Source organism: Solanum tuberosum, unplaced genomic scaffold (genome assembly GCF_000226075.1).
Source record: "Solanum tuberosum cultivar DM 1-3 516 R44 unplaced genomic scaffold, SolTub_3.0 scf00470, whole genome shotgun sequence".
NCBI classification, from domain to species: Eukaryota; Viridiplantae; Streptophyta; class Magnoliopsida; order Solanales; family Solanaceae; genus Solanum; species Solanum tuberosum.
The window spans coordinates 318,587-332,086 of NW_006239390.1; the positions used below are offsets into that span (position 1 = coordinate 318,587).

The window sequence follows — 13,500 nt, forward strand, 5'->3', positions numbered from 1 at the left end:
ATATTTCAATAAAAATATGGTTATTACCGGCTTGGAACCCATTTAGGCAAAAAATTCAACTCTTTACCTAAATATCTAAATCACAACCTAAGGTCTCGGGACTCTAATCGATCACCTTACTAGACCAAACTCGACGTTCCGGACTCAATAAAACTGACGAAATTCTCATACGACGCGCGAAACTCATAATGTTAACCAAAGTCAACCATATAAAAAATTCTCAACTCAAAAGGGGCAAAATCACAAAAAAACACACACTCGATCACATGATGGACCGCACCAACCAATTTCGCAACCCAAACTAAGCATGCAAAAGGTAAGAGGAAGGGAAAAATAGTCATTTCACAATTAAAAGTAAATTCAAAGAAATGAGACATTACAGTAATTACACCAATTACACCAAATCCAATTACCAAGATGACTTTCCAAACAGGTTCTAAATCTTTCACAAATATAAAATGCGGAAAAGCTAAAATACCACCAAAGATTTGGTATAATAAGTACAAGAACTTCTAAATACGGTGCAAGTCTGAAATTAAAATGACAAGTCTAGACGTAAAAAATATTTTGTCTAAATACTAAAATAACAACATAAATAAAGAGATAGATGGAGGTGTGGGCCGTGGAACAACTCAGAAAGCTCCACAAGATGTGCTCATATTTGGAATCAATTATGCACCACAAAGGAGTGTAACAAGTGTAATATGAGACGAAACCACATATACTCAGTATGTCTCATAGACTGACAACGAAGAAGTAGTGACAAGAGTATATAAAAAACCACCCTCTAATTTTACAAGTCTAGATTTATACTTATCAAACAATTTTCACCAAAATAGGGATAATCAATTGTCACGTAATATTCAACTAGCAATTCAGCACATAATCAAGCAAAATTTTTGCCATGTGGACATAACGGTTTTGCAAAATCAAATAAGTTTTTAGTTAACCCATAATGACATATAAATAAGCCTTTTTTCAAACGAAAATGACATTAATAAACCAATTTTTTAGCATATGTCATAAATACGTTTTTTCTCAAAGCTCTGTGGCATATTTGGATTCTTTTCCCAAATTTTAATGGATTTAATAAAAGCCCAAAAGAAAAAAAAACTTTCAAAGGGGTGGTAGTTAGAGAAAGTATATGGATTCACTACACAAATACTTAGAATTGGTCTTTGCGTGACCAATAATAATAAACAAAGTACAGTATAATAGGAGTATCTTATCTCGATGGGTTCTCATATTCTCAAAATCTCACCTTTTGCTTCTTCAACCCCTCTGATTTTCAACGCTACCCCATTCTTGAGATTCCAAGCCAAAAGGGTTGTTAGCATTTGTGGCCATCCCAAGACCCAATTCAGGTTTTCATCATCATCATCTGGATTTGTTCCTTCAAGTAAGAGAGGGTTCAGAGGTGGGGTTGTTGCTATGGCTGCACCAGGCTCCGTTCACAAGTCAGAGGAAGACTGGCGTGCAATTCTATCTCCTGAGCAGTTCCGTATTCTAAGACAGAAAGGCACTGAGTATGTTCTTCTTCTTTAATCGCTCCGGTTTTTACTAATTTTAGCTAGAAATATACAAGTAGTTGTTAATATTTTTTAGATCTACAACTCAATCTGGATGATCATTTTAGATGTTCGTTTACTAAATTCATGCTAGATTTTGTTTTTCCTCTCGAGTTTACTTATTATAAGAAATGCTTGTTATTTCACGTTTACGCTTTTAGCTTGTAAACTGATGTCAGTGACCGGTTCTAGGCTTTTATAACTTCAAGATTTTTTTGTAATGTTTTAAATTGCAAGAGGCCTTAATGAGCTTCTGCAGTTTCGTGACTCTACTCTGTATTTTCTATAAATTCTCCTGAATAATTTGAAACTCGGTTCTAATATTTGTGTAAAGTCAGGGAGAAAGTGCCAAGTTTAATGAAGGGTAGTATGCAAACTTGTGGAGTTTCTTTCTGAATTCACCCAATATCCTGTTTAAATGACGAGAAATCTTGAGAATGTCAGATGTTTAATGACATTTACTAAAAGGAATTGCGTTTGGTCTTGATAAAAAAGTGAATTGCTTTGGAAATGAAAACTCATCATGAGAATCATTTTTATTCGAAGAACACTAGATGGATCTTGTGTAAAATAGGGGTCATGTAATCAAATTTCAGAGGGTTCTTAAATACAATTTTTGCTTTCCCTGGACACTTTTTCAGTCAGTATCTTTTTCCTTAAGATGTGTGTGTGTTTGTGAGAGGTGAGGGGAGAGTCCCTCCAAACAAGCATTGTGGAGAATTTGTTCACCACTTTGGCATGAGGATTATCACAATTCGGTGATGCTTAACATTTAACTCATTGCTATGTTACCTTTGAAGTAAACCCTGTTACATATTCTGGATATTGTTAATGTCTTACATGCAGCATTTTTAGCAATAGACTATCCACAAGGACATAGCTCCTAGTTGTAGAAGGCTGGTTAGCTAAGTTTATCACATTTAAGTGTGCCTTGTTATATGCTAATCTTCAGAATCTCATCTCTCTGGTTGGATATGATGCAAGATAAGAGCTTCTCCAAGCAGAGTTGCTTGAATTTGTTCTCCTCGTGTATGCTCAGCATGTCTGTTTATAAAAGTTCAACACCAATCTTGTGATTCAATATATTTTTATTTTCTTCTACTTTCGAGACTCAAATATTTGACAAGGAAAAATAACATAGTGGAATGACCATGATGCTTATTAATTAATTAATAGATGAAGAATTTACCATAAAGAATTACTTCACAGGTATCCAGGCACCGGAGAGTATGACAAGTTTTCTGCTGAAGGAGTCTACCAATGTGCAGGATGCGGCACTCCCCTCTACAAGTCCACAACAAAATTCAACTCAGGCTGTGGTTGGCCAGCTTTCTTTGAGGGTTTTCCTGGAGCTATTAATCGCACTGTGAGCTTCCTTCTCTTACTCCTCGTCAGATCATTACAGTTTTGTCATTTTTACAATCTTTAGATAAAAATACTCATTCTCAAGGAGAGCCATTGTTTTTGCATGGGGTCATCGCTCCCCCTTAGCTTCTGGGATAGAGTATAGAGTTCTTATATGAGGCAACAATGATATGAATGCCCTCCCTGCCGTACCAAAAGTAGAGTCTAGCCTTAGATTTTGGGAGGTCTGCCTCCTTATGTTAGCACCTTCTTTTAACTTCTGTTTGCTACCTTCTATTACTTCTCTTTCTTCCTGCCATTTCCAAATGATTCTGGAGTAAAAAGTGAAGACAAACTGTTTTTCATTCCTACAATAACAACATGCGTAGTGTTATCCCACAATGGGCTCTAGGGAGGAGGAGGTGCACGCAAACCTCACCCATACTTTTTTTTGAAACTAAACCTCACCCCTACTTTGTGTGAGGTAAACAGGTTCTCAGCTCAAGGAAACTGTTTTCAAAAACAGATTTGACAAATACAAGAGAAAAACTGGTGAAAATACTGTAGAAAAAAAATATTGACAACAAGAATATTTAAGATAACTCAAGTATAAGAAACAGAGGGAATAATACAATTGAAGAAAAAATAATAATAGAATAATACTAATGAGTAAAAAGGGTGCAGACAAGTGTTCTATGCTAGAACCATGCTCTCCCATGAGAAAGAGAGAAATCATTCGACTATCTTCTAAGCCTCCTCCCTAATCCTCGACCTCAGTCCTTTCCTATCTAAGGTTTATCCTTGGTGAGTTGAACATACGCCATGTCATGTCTAATCACCTTTTCTCTAGTCTACATCTACCTCTCTTTAGACCTATCACTGCCAACCTCTCGCACCTCCTCCTCCTCACTAGGGCATCTTTGTGCTACTCTTTACATGTCTGAACTATCTTAGTCTCGCTTCCCGCTTCTTGTCCACCACTAAGGCCACTCCCACTTTGCTTCGTATATCTTTATTCGTAATTTTATCTCTCCTACTATGCCCACACATCCATCTAAGCATCCTCGTCTCCACTACTGTCATCTTCTGAATGTGTGAATTACTAGTCAACACTCTGCCTCATACAACATCATGTGTCTAATAACCACCCTATTGAATACACGTTTTTTCACATGATGTGAGCAGCCTCTATTTTATCCTAGTTGTTCCAATAAGATGTGTGACATTCGATTTCCCCATCTCCTTGAAATACTTGAAGCTTCCTTCTTGGGGATAACATGTGTATCAATCCCCACTTCCACATCTTCCTCTTGTGATGCGTCATTGAACTTACACTTCATGAACTCTCTTAGTCCTGTTCACCGGATACCTTTAGACTCTAGGGTCCATCTCTAGTCTATTGTTAATTCCGACACGTGTCTCGTCAATCAATACTATGTCATATGTAAATAACATACACCATGATACCTCCCCTTGAGTATATGTCAATTCATCCATCATCAAGACAAATAAAAAAGGGCTAAGAGTTTATCCCTAATGCAACCCCATCTCGACAGGGAAGTGTTCCCAGTCTCTTTCCATCATCTCACTTGGGCTTTCATTCCATCGTACATGTCCTTAATCGCTCTACTATATGCCAAAGATTAACCTCTAGACTTCAAGCATCTCCACAAAACCTCCTTGGGACTTTATCAAATGCCTATTCTAAGTCAATGAATGATTTCCAGAGTTGATCACCTCAGAAGATGAATGATTTCCCGAGTTGATCATCCCCACATGAATTGGAATTGGTTCTCAGAAATAGGCACATCCTTCGTCACCTTCATCTCTACCACCCTCTCCCTAGTGTGGCTTAGTAGTTTAATACTCCTATAGTTGTTGTAATTTTGAATATCACTTTTATTCTTGTACAATGGGATCATTGTACTCCACCTCCATTCTTTGAGCATTTTAACTCGTCCTTAAAGTGACATCAATACCTACTTTACCTGCTCTTTTTCAAAAATCCACATGAATCCCATCTGTCCTGATCGTTCTTCCCCCTCATTTTACAGATTGCCCCTTTGACCTCCTCAAACTTTATATGCCTACAGTACCTAAAATCTTGACGGCTCTTGGAATTTTCTGAATCACCCAACACAATATTCCTGTCCCCCTCTGCATTGAAGAGTTTATGGACGTATGCTGGTCTATCGAAAACAACCTCTCTACCTCCTATGGTAGGTAAGGTTTGCGTAAACTCTATCCTCCCCAGACCTCATTTGTGGGATACACTGGGTATGTTGTTGTAACTGCAATCCCCACTTCCTTCTTCACCAAAAATCTGACACTCGAGTTAGCTATAACCAAGTCATGTTCGTGATTCCTAAAGCTATTTAATTGTTAGATTTTTGAATTTGAGAAAGAAAACACCGATCCCTTAAAATATTGACCTAGTAAAGGCTTTATGAAATCTTCGTTCCATTACCTTTTCTAAGATTTTAAAAAGGCAGTCAACACACATGGAGGTATTCCGTTGATTTTCTCGAATGTGTTGGTAATGAGATTGTTTCAACATTTCCATTTTTTTCCTCCTTGGTAGTTTTTCTAGATTTGACATTGTGGCAGTGTCTGATGTGTGATATAATTGTGCTTTTCAGCCTGACCCTGATGGCAGGAGGGTAGAGATTACTTGTGCAGCTTGTGGCGGCCATCTCGGTCATGTTTTCAAGGGTGAGGGGTTCCCTACCCCAACGGATGAACGCCATTGTGTCAATAGTGTTTCCCTCAAGTTTACACCAGCAAATTCTTAATCTATCGCACTTGGGATGTGATGGTTATCACAGCTTTATATCTCTCATGCATAGTTTATATGATGATATGTTAACTACTGATGGCAGTGTTGTGTTTTGGAAATAAAAGTTACTTTTAGTCTTGTGCTTTCTTGGAAATGATTCTTAACCTCTTGTAATTTGGCTTCAATATATAGGAAAATCTAGACGAATTCGATAGAAATATTTTACAACTTTGATATAACTGCTGATGCATGGAATGTTGTTCCTATGTCAAGTCCAATGCCTTTTCTTCTAATGATGATACTAATTTGCACGATCCAAAAGTCAAGGTCATGATGACACACCCTGAAAACCCCCCAATAATTTGGATGTCCATAGATAATATGTCTCGTTAAAACCTTACTAGGAAAAAAACCCATGGGAAAAAATTCTAGTGAAGAAAAAAGAGTACACATATTTTTTAATACGCTTTGAATGTTGTCTTGTTAAAAACTTTACTAGGAAAACCCAATTGGGATAAAACCATGGTGAAGGAAAAAAGTACAACGCGTAATTTTCTCCCTTGATAAAAACTTTACTTGATATCTCGAAAACAATGCATTCCAATCTTGTATCACAACTTCTCAAATATTGATGTTGGCAATCTTTAGTGAATAAGTTTACAAGATTATCAGTTGAACGAGCCTTTGAACGTCTATCTCATCACTTTGTTGAAGATCATGTGTGAAAAAGACTTTTGGTGAAATATGATTTGTCCGATCTCCTTTGATTGTATCCTCCCTTCAATTGCGCTATATATTATTTTTGTATATGGTGGTTGGAATATCCTTTGCCAAAGGAAAATCACATATTTTCTGAATATAATAGATCATGATTCCAACCAAACACATTCCCGACTTACTTCATAGATCTATATTATTTCTGCATAATTTGAAGGAGTGGTTACCAATGTTTGATTCTTTGAATGCCAATTGTTGTTCCTTCATCTGTAAACAAATAGCTCATTTGCGATCGAGCTTTATACAGATCAAATAAATATTCTGCATCTTATATATACAGTGTATTTTTTTTTTGCCGAGGGGTTCGGGTGAACCCCCTGGAACCCACGTGGGTCCGCCCCTGGTGTTGAATCACTTGCTTTGTTAGTTTCTTGCCATAACTTGAATGATAATATGACAATCCCCTCACATAACTTTATATAAATATAAAATAATCTTCTAGCATTTGCATAACCAGCAATCTGCAAGTGCACCAATTGCATTAATACATGACATTTTAAATCATTTTCATGAGGTTGAAAAGATTATTTCTCTGTGTTAAGCAGTCTAAGAACCATTGGGTACTCAATGGAATTGTTTTAAGACCTTTTAAATCCTTCAAGAATTTTCATATAACCTTCATCGTCTAGTTCGACATGATAACCAGTCATTATACATATTCAAGTATTTCATCTATTGCCAGACTGAAATAAGTCTCATTGCATCCACCACTGGAGAACATATCTCCATTTAATAATGTCAGGACTTCTGCGAAAACCCTTTAGGCCCCGGGGCACAAACCGTACTTTATATCTTACGGTTATACTTTCGTACAATGATTCATTTGTACCCACTGACATATATTTTGATCTATGAACTATAAGTTCAAAAACATCACTTTTCTAAGTGAAACAAAATATACTTGAATAGTGCATTTTATTTGGCCAATCATTTATCAGTCCACATTATATGACAAATTCAAATTTAAGATCCTCGTAACCATTTATAGCATTGAGTGCTACTTCATATCAAAGATACCATCGATGGTCATTTTGATATCGATTCCAATACGACATAACTTATTGAGATCTTTTCATTTTCATCATTTTCAGGTACCTGAACCTTTGCCAAGGTTTTATGAAGTTTTTGTCATAGTGCTCTTTCAAAGCACTTACCTCATTATCATGATCATTTTGATAATTTGTTCCTCTCCTTCCTTAAGAAGTTTTACGTTTGGAATCGATTGGTCTATCACGCTTCTGGCGTACCATAGACTCTGTCCTTGAAAGACTATTTATTGGAGCATTTGCAGCTTAATTAAAATATTGGGTCAACAAATACATCTGGCAAATTATTTGCAACATTTTGCAAATGAATTATCTCTTGAACTTCAAGGTCACATTTCTTTAACGAGGATCTAGATAATTCACTCCACACATAATCTCAGCTGGTAAACATATCTCCCCCTAATGTTAGGAAATCTAACATTTACCCCAACCTCATTTGGGGATCCATCTTTGTGTGTGGTGGAGCAATAAAATCATATGTGCACACATCAAATTTTTAGAAGGAAATTATTTGGTTCCTGACCCTGAACCAATTGTGATGGGAGAACCTTGTTGTCTTGATGCATACATGTTAAATAAACTCATCTCATACCAAATTTTATTTGAGAGATTTGTTCTCATAATCAATGGTCTAGCTATAATTGGAGGCAAACAATTTCTGCTAAACCAGCCAATATTATCAACATAATTTTATAATTTGGAACTGTGCTCTTAATTTAACAATTTGAGCAAACAACCTTACAAAACCAATTTGTAAGTTGATACAAATGCACATGCGACCATACCATAGATGTATCTATTAAATAATAATAGTAAGTCGTCCACATGGCAGGTGAACGAGCCCATATTCACCTTTTTATATGTTCCAAATAATTTCAAGGAATACAATCCCAACCTTAACTGGTACAATGATCATTTTATCATGAGAACAAGCAACACAAGAAAATTCTTGAAGAATCTTTTATTTCTTCAAACATATAGTCACGTGAATTTCTCAATTTCTTTTGCATCACATCTGAACCAGAATGGTCAACCGGTTATGCCAGCTGATATTTATTATAGTAAACTTCTAGTTTACCTTTGCATGTGGTTCCTTCATCATGCCCATATCTTTATACAACAAACAAGAGAAAGGCGGGTAACCTTTTATGTAAATATTCATAACCCGCTTTTGATTGTAGTAATCTGAAGATATTTAATTTTTCAATAATTTACAGTCTCAATATAATAATTTTTCTTTTCAATTCCTCCGAAACTTAAAAAGTTTCTTTTGAGACTTACTACAACCTCAATATTATGAACTATTTCATTTTTTGGATAGTAACAAATTAGTCCTTCCGAAACTTTCAATTAATTTTGTGTACTGCCACAAATTTCACACAACCATTCTTATGGTGACCATCTCCTTCAAGGAGCAAATTATTATTATTGTCATGGTTAAAATTATCACATACAAGACATATTTCTTGACAACCAATGACAAATTCGTATTGCCACACAACAATATTTATTTTGGTCATGGCCACAACCTTTATAGGAAAGAATTATTAATTTCTTTTGTCCTCCAACAGTTCATAATAAAACATACCACAATATTTGTGTAGTACTCAAAGTATATGACCAAAATGACCATTCATGTCAAAATATATTAGTTTTTTCAATATCTCAAACCTCCCGTAGAGGTGAGATGTGACATTTATCTAACCATACATGAACATGTCCTTATCCAAATGAACACAAGTCACATTCTATTCAAGTAATGACCATAACCATTTGTACAATGCTCCATAAGTTTTTATTAGTCATACTTTGACATTATCAAATTTATTTGACCCACCTCAACATCACTTTAAAAGTACTAAATGTACTATCACTTTGTATTTTTTTTATTTTGATGGAGAATTTACAAAACTTTCAAATTGGATTGCACCAATCCAATGTGACCAATAACCTTTCATATCACTTTGATGGTAAAAAATTACCTTCACATTTGAAAGACCATAATAAGAACCCATAATGTTCATCCTTTTAATTACCACAATTGACCATTAACATTTTACCATACTCATATTCATACATTTAACCACTTGTCATTTTCAGACACATTATATCCTGCTACCACATTCACATAAGAGAATGGAGCAAATCAATCGAAAAAATTTCATGACTTTTATCAAGAGCATATCAATTTGCTCAGTCATCATTACATCGTCATTATATAACGTTGGGACTTGAACCCAACGTCTTGCCCATAAGAAGGCATTTTAGGTCATTATTTGTTGGGACCCAACCCAACATTTTTATTATTTATGATGCACCAGGACTCTCACCCGATGTATTACCCTCTTGGTGCGATATGACTTGAATCCTTCGTCTTACCCTCAATCAATGACATAATAAGCCAAATATAATAGGACTCACCATTGAGCCTTAAAAATATTGTCACTTTGTGATTAACATGCACAAATAAATATAGAACAAAAGAAACACAATAAAAATATTCTCAACAAAGTATGTACTAATATCTTAAACTTGTCAAAACAGAGAGTTACATATAACATTATATTATATTATGTTTGGTGCTGAATAATTAAGCTAGTGAATTACCGTTATAAATCAAAGAATCAATTGCACACTAAGAAAATAATAGTTCCAATCACACTAAAATAAAATTGTTCTCTACCACCAACCTTTTTCAATTTCCATGTGAACCCAAAATATTTCACACACAAAACAAAATAAATTAAAAGCTTATGTAATAACCAAAAAAGTGAGCATAATCATAAAATAAAATATAAAATAAGTTTCACATACAAAAGAAAGTATATATAGTCATAGGTGAAAAAATGCACAGTAAAAATAATATTAATCATTCACCCTGTTCACAAGTAATATATAAAATAGATTCCACAATAATTTACCTTGCTCCCGAGAGAAAAATAAACATAATTATTTTACCTCCTTTTATTTATTTTGCTTCAATCCTGTAATGGTAGAACATTTGTGCTGATAACGTGTTGTAAAACTAAAGCAAAATAAGACAAGAAATATAGAAGATGAAAGCAATAGAATGGTCCCTTCTCTGGGTACCTCCAATATTTTGCCCAACAGTTCTTCATCCAGATAAAGACTTTTGTTACCTACCCAGGTGTGAATACTGCCATCCTTTGCAAATTCCACATTATAGTAGAACTCCCGAACTTGCTCTTCATGTAGGACGGGAAATTTGGTCATGAACAGGTGAGTCCATGATTGAAGCTCCACAAGATCAGCCAATGAGTCCATACCTGGCTTTGTAAGGATTTCAGTATCAAACACCCTCCCTCCTATGACCTTCTGCAGGCACAAATTATAAACAATCATTTGCCTGCTAACTTCTTTGTCATCCTTTTGTTGTTTGGTACCTGGTCCCTGTTCAGAGTTTTTCTTAAGAACATGGGAGGTTTCTCTCTTTCTCTTTGATGGTTCCCTTTTCTTTTGTGAATCCTTTTCCTTTCCTTTTGTAGTGTCACCTTTCTTGGCTGTAGGTGTCTTGGATTTCAACTTGCCTGATTTCTTCACATGTTTCCCTTTTCTCTTTTTCGCTACAACCAGGGGGACGTCTTCGCCCACAGACTCCTTTCCAGAGAGTTCGTTAGAGACATCCACCACATCATCAGTGGGTAACTCAATTACAACATCACTAGACCTCCTTCTCCTTCTATTCTCCGTTGTAGTTGTTTCACTCGACTTCATAGCATCACCCATGAGTTTTTGTGAAATTTCTCTGGTAAAGGGCCTCATTTTTGGAGTTTTTTCTGTGACATTTTCTTTTCCCTTCGTGGTGACAAAGACCATTCTCTTCTGTATTTTCCACCTAAGAGAAAAATGTCTGTGATTTGATCTTCAGTTCTGTAGTACTGCATGTTGATATTCCCTTTCTTAACATTGTCTCTCAAGAAGTGATGCCTGACATCAATGTGCTTTGTTCTCTTGTGCTAGACTGGATTCTTTCCCGTGTTGATTGCACTGGTATTGTCGCACATGAGAGGAATGGTATGGATGAGTACTCCGAAATCCTCAAGTTGCTGCTTGATCCATAGTAGTTGTGCACAACATGATGCAACAACTACATATTCAGCTTCAGTCGTGGAGAGAGCCACTTAATTTTGTTTTTTAGTTCCCCAAGAGATGAGTGAGGACCCAGGAAGTGTGCAATTCCGAAGGTGCTCTTCCTGTCCACCTAATATTCTGCAAAATCATCATCAACATACCCTACCAGATCAAAGGAGTCACCTGCTGGATAGAAGAGGACCACGTCCCCTGTCTTCTTTAGATACCTCAGAATTCGCTTGGCTGCTTTCAGATGCGACTCTCTGGGGCATGCCTGAAATCTTGCACACATGCCTACACTGAAGACAATGTCAGGTCTACTTGCTGTTAGATACATTAGAGATCCAATAATACCTCTATACATGGTTTGATTCACCAAAGCATCAGACTCGTCTGCTCCCATCTTTGAGTTTATACCCATGGGAGTGTCAATAGGCTTAGAGTCAACCATATGAAACTTTTTTAGCAACTCCTTTATGTACTTCTCTTGACAGATTAAGGTGCCACTTGAGGTTTTCTTGATCTGTAGTCCTAAGAAGAAATTCAGCTCTCCCATCATGCTCATCTCGAATTCATTCCCCACTAAAGCAGCAAATCCTTCACACAAGGATTTAGAGGTGGCTCCAAAAATAATATCATCCACATACACTTGGATGATGAGCAGTTCCTTTTTTATTTTCTTCAGAAACAAGTTGTTGTCTATCTTGCCCCTCTTGAATTCATTCTTCAGAAGAAATCTGGACAGCCGCTCATACCAAGCTCTAAGAGCTTGTTTCAATCCATACAGGGCCTTGTTTAGTTTAAACACATGGTTAGGGCAGTCAACAACCTCAAAGTCAGGTGGTTGTTTCACATACACTTCTTCCTTCAGGTCTCCATTCAAGAAGGCACTTTTGACATCCATTTGGAAGAGCTTGAATCCCATGAAGGCTGCAAAAGCAATAAGGATTCTGATAGCCTCCATTCTAGCGACAGGGGGAAAAGTTTCATCATAGTCGATGCCTTCCTCTTGATTATAGTCCTGAACAACCAGTCTTGACTTGTTCCTTATGATAACTCCATTTTCATCAAGCTTATTTCTGAACACCCACATAGTCCCTATAATGGTTTTGTCTGCAGGTCTAGGGACCAGGTACCACACTTTGCTCTGCTCAAACTGATGAAGCTACTCTTGCATGGAATTGACCCAGTCAACATCTTTCAAGGCCTCCTTCACATTTTTGGGCTCAATGGTTGATATTAATGCTGAAAATGCAACCGGATTTCTAGTCTTGGATCTGGTTTGCATTCCAGAATTCAATAGAGAAATAAGATTGTCAAATGGATGAGATGATTTATGCTTCCACCCTAATTTAGAGCTCAGGGGTTGAGGTTGATCCGTCTGTTCTTCTTCATCTTCAGAATCATCATTCTCAGGGTGAGGAAATTCCTCCTGATCTACATTGTTGGATGGACCAGGTCCCTTGGTGGACTTATCAGCTTCATTAATCTTCCCTGATAGACCAGAGCCAGCACTATCAGATTTTTGACTTCCTTTAGCTTGTGGGCCATTAACTTCATCTCTCTGAATTTTAAACAGCTCCTCAAGATCATCATCATCCTTCAGCTCCAAGTTCTTCAGATCACCACCTTCATAAAGAATCACATGAACACTTTCCTCAATGCATAATGTTCTTTTATTGAAGACTCTGTAAGCTTTGCTGGAGGATGAGTATCCTATGAATACACCTTCATCAGTTATGGGGTCAAACTTTCCCAGATCATCCTTGCCATTATTTAGCACAAAACATTTGCAACCAAAAGCCCTCAAATAATTTAGTTTGGGTTTTTTTTTGTTGAGCAGCTCATATGGTGTTTTTTTAGTAGAGACCTAATCAAGCACCTGTTGGTCACGTAA

At 36.5% G+C, this 13,500-nt stretch overlaps 1 protein-coding gene across 1 annotated transcript; it reads left to right on the forward strand.

The window, feature by feature from the left end:
• Positions 1-1,151: 1,151 nt before the first annotated feature.
• LOC102588208 (peptide methionine sulfoxide reductase B5-like) lies at positions 1,152-5,916 on the forward strand. Its single transcript, XM_006363897.2, has 3 exons — positions 1,152-1,526; positions 2,778-2,934; positions 5,552-5,916. The coding sequence occupies exons 1-3, from the start codon at positions 1,234-1,236 to the stop codon at positions 5,702-5,704; spliced, it is 603 nt and encodes a 200-aa protein (XP_006363959.1). The 5' UTR covers positions 1,152-1,233; the 3' UTR covers positions 5,705-5,916.
• The last annotated feature ends 7,584 nt before the right edge of the window (positions 5,917-13,500 follow it).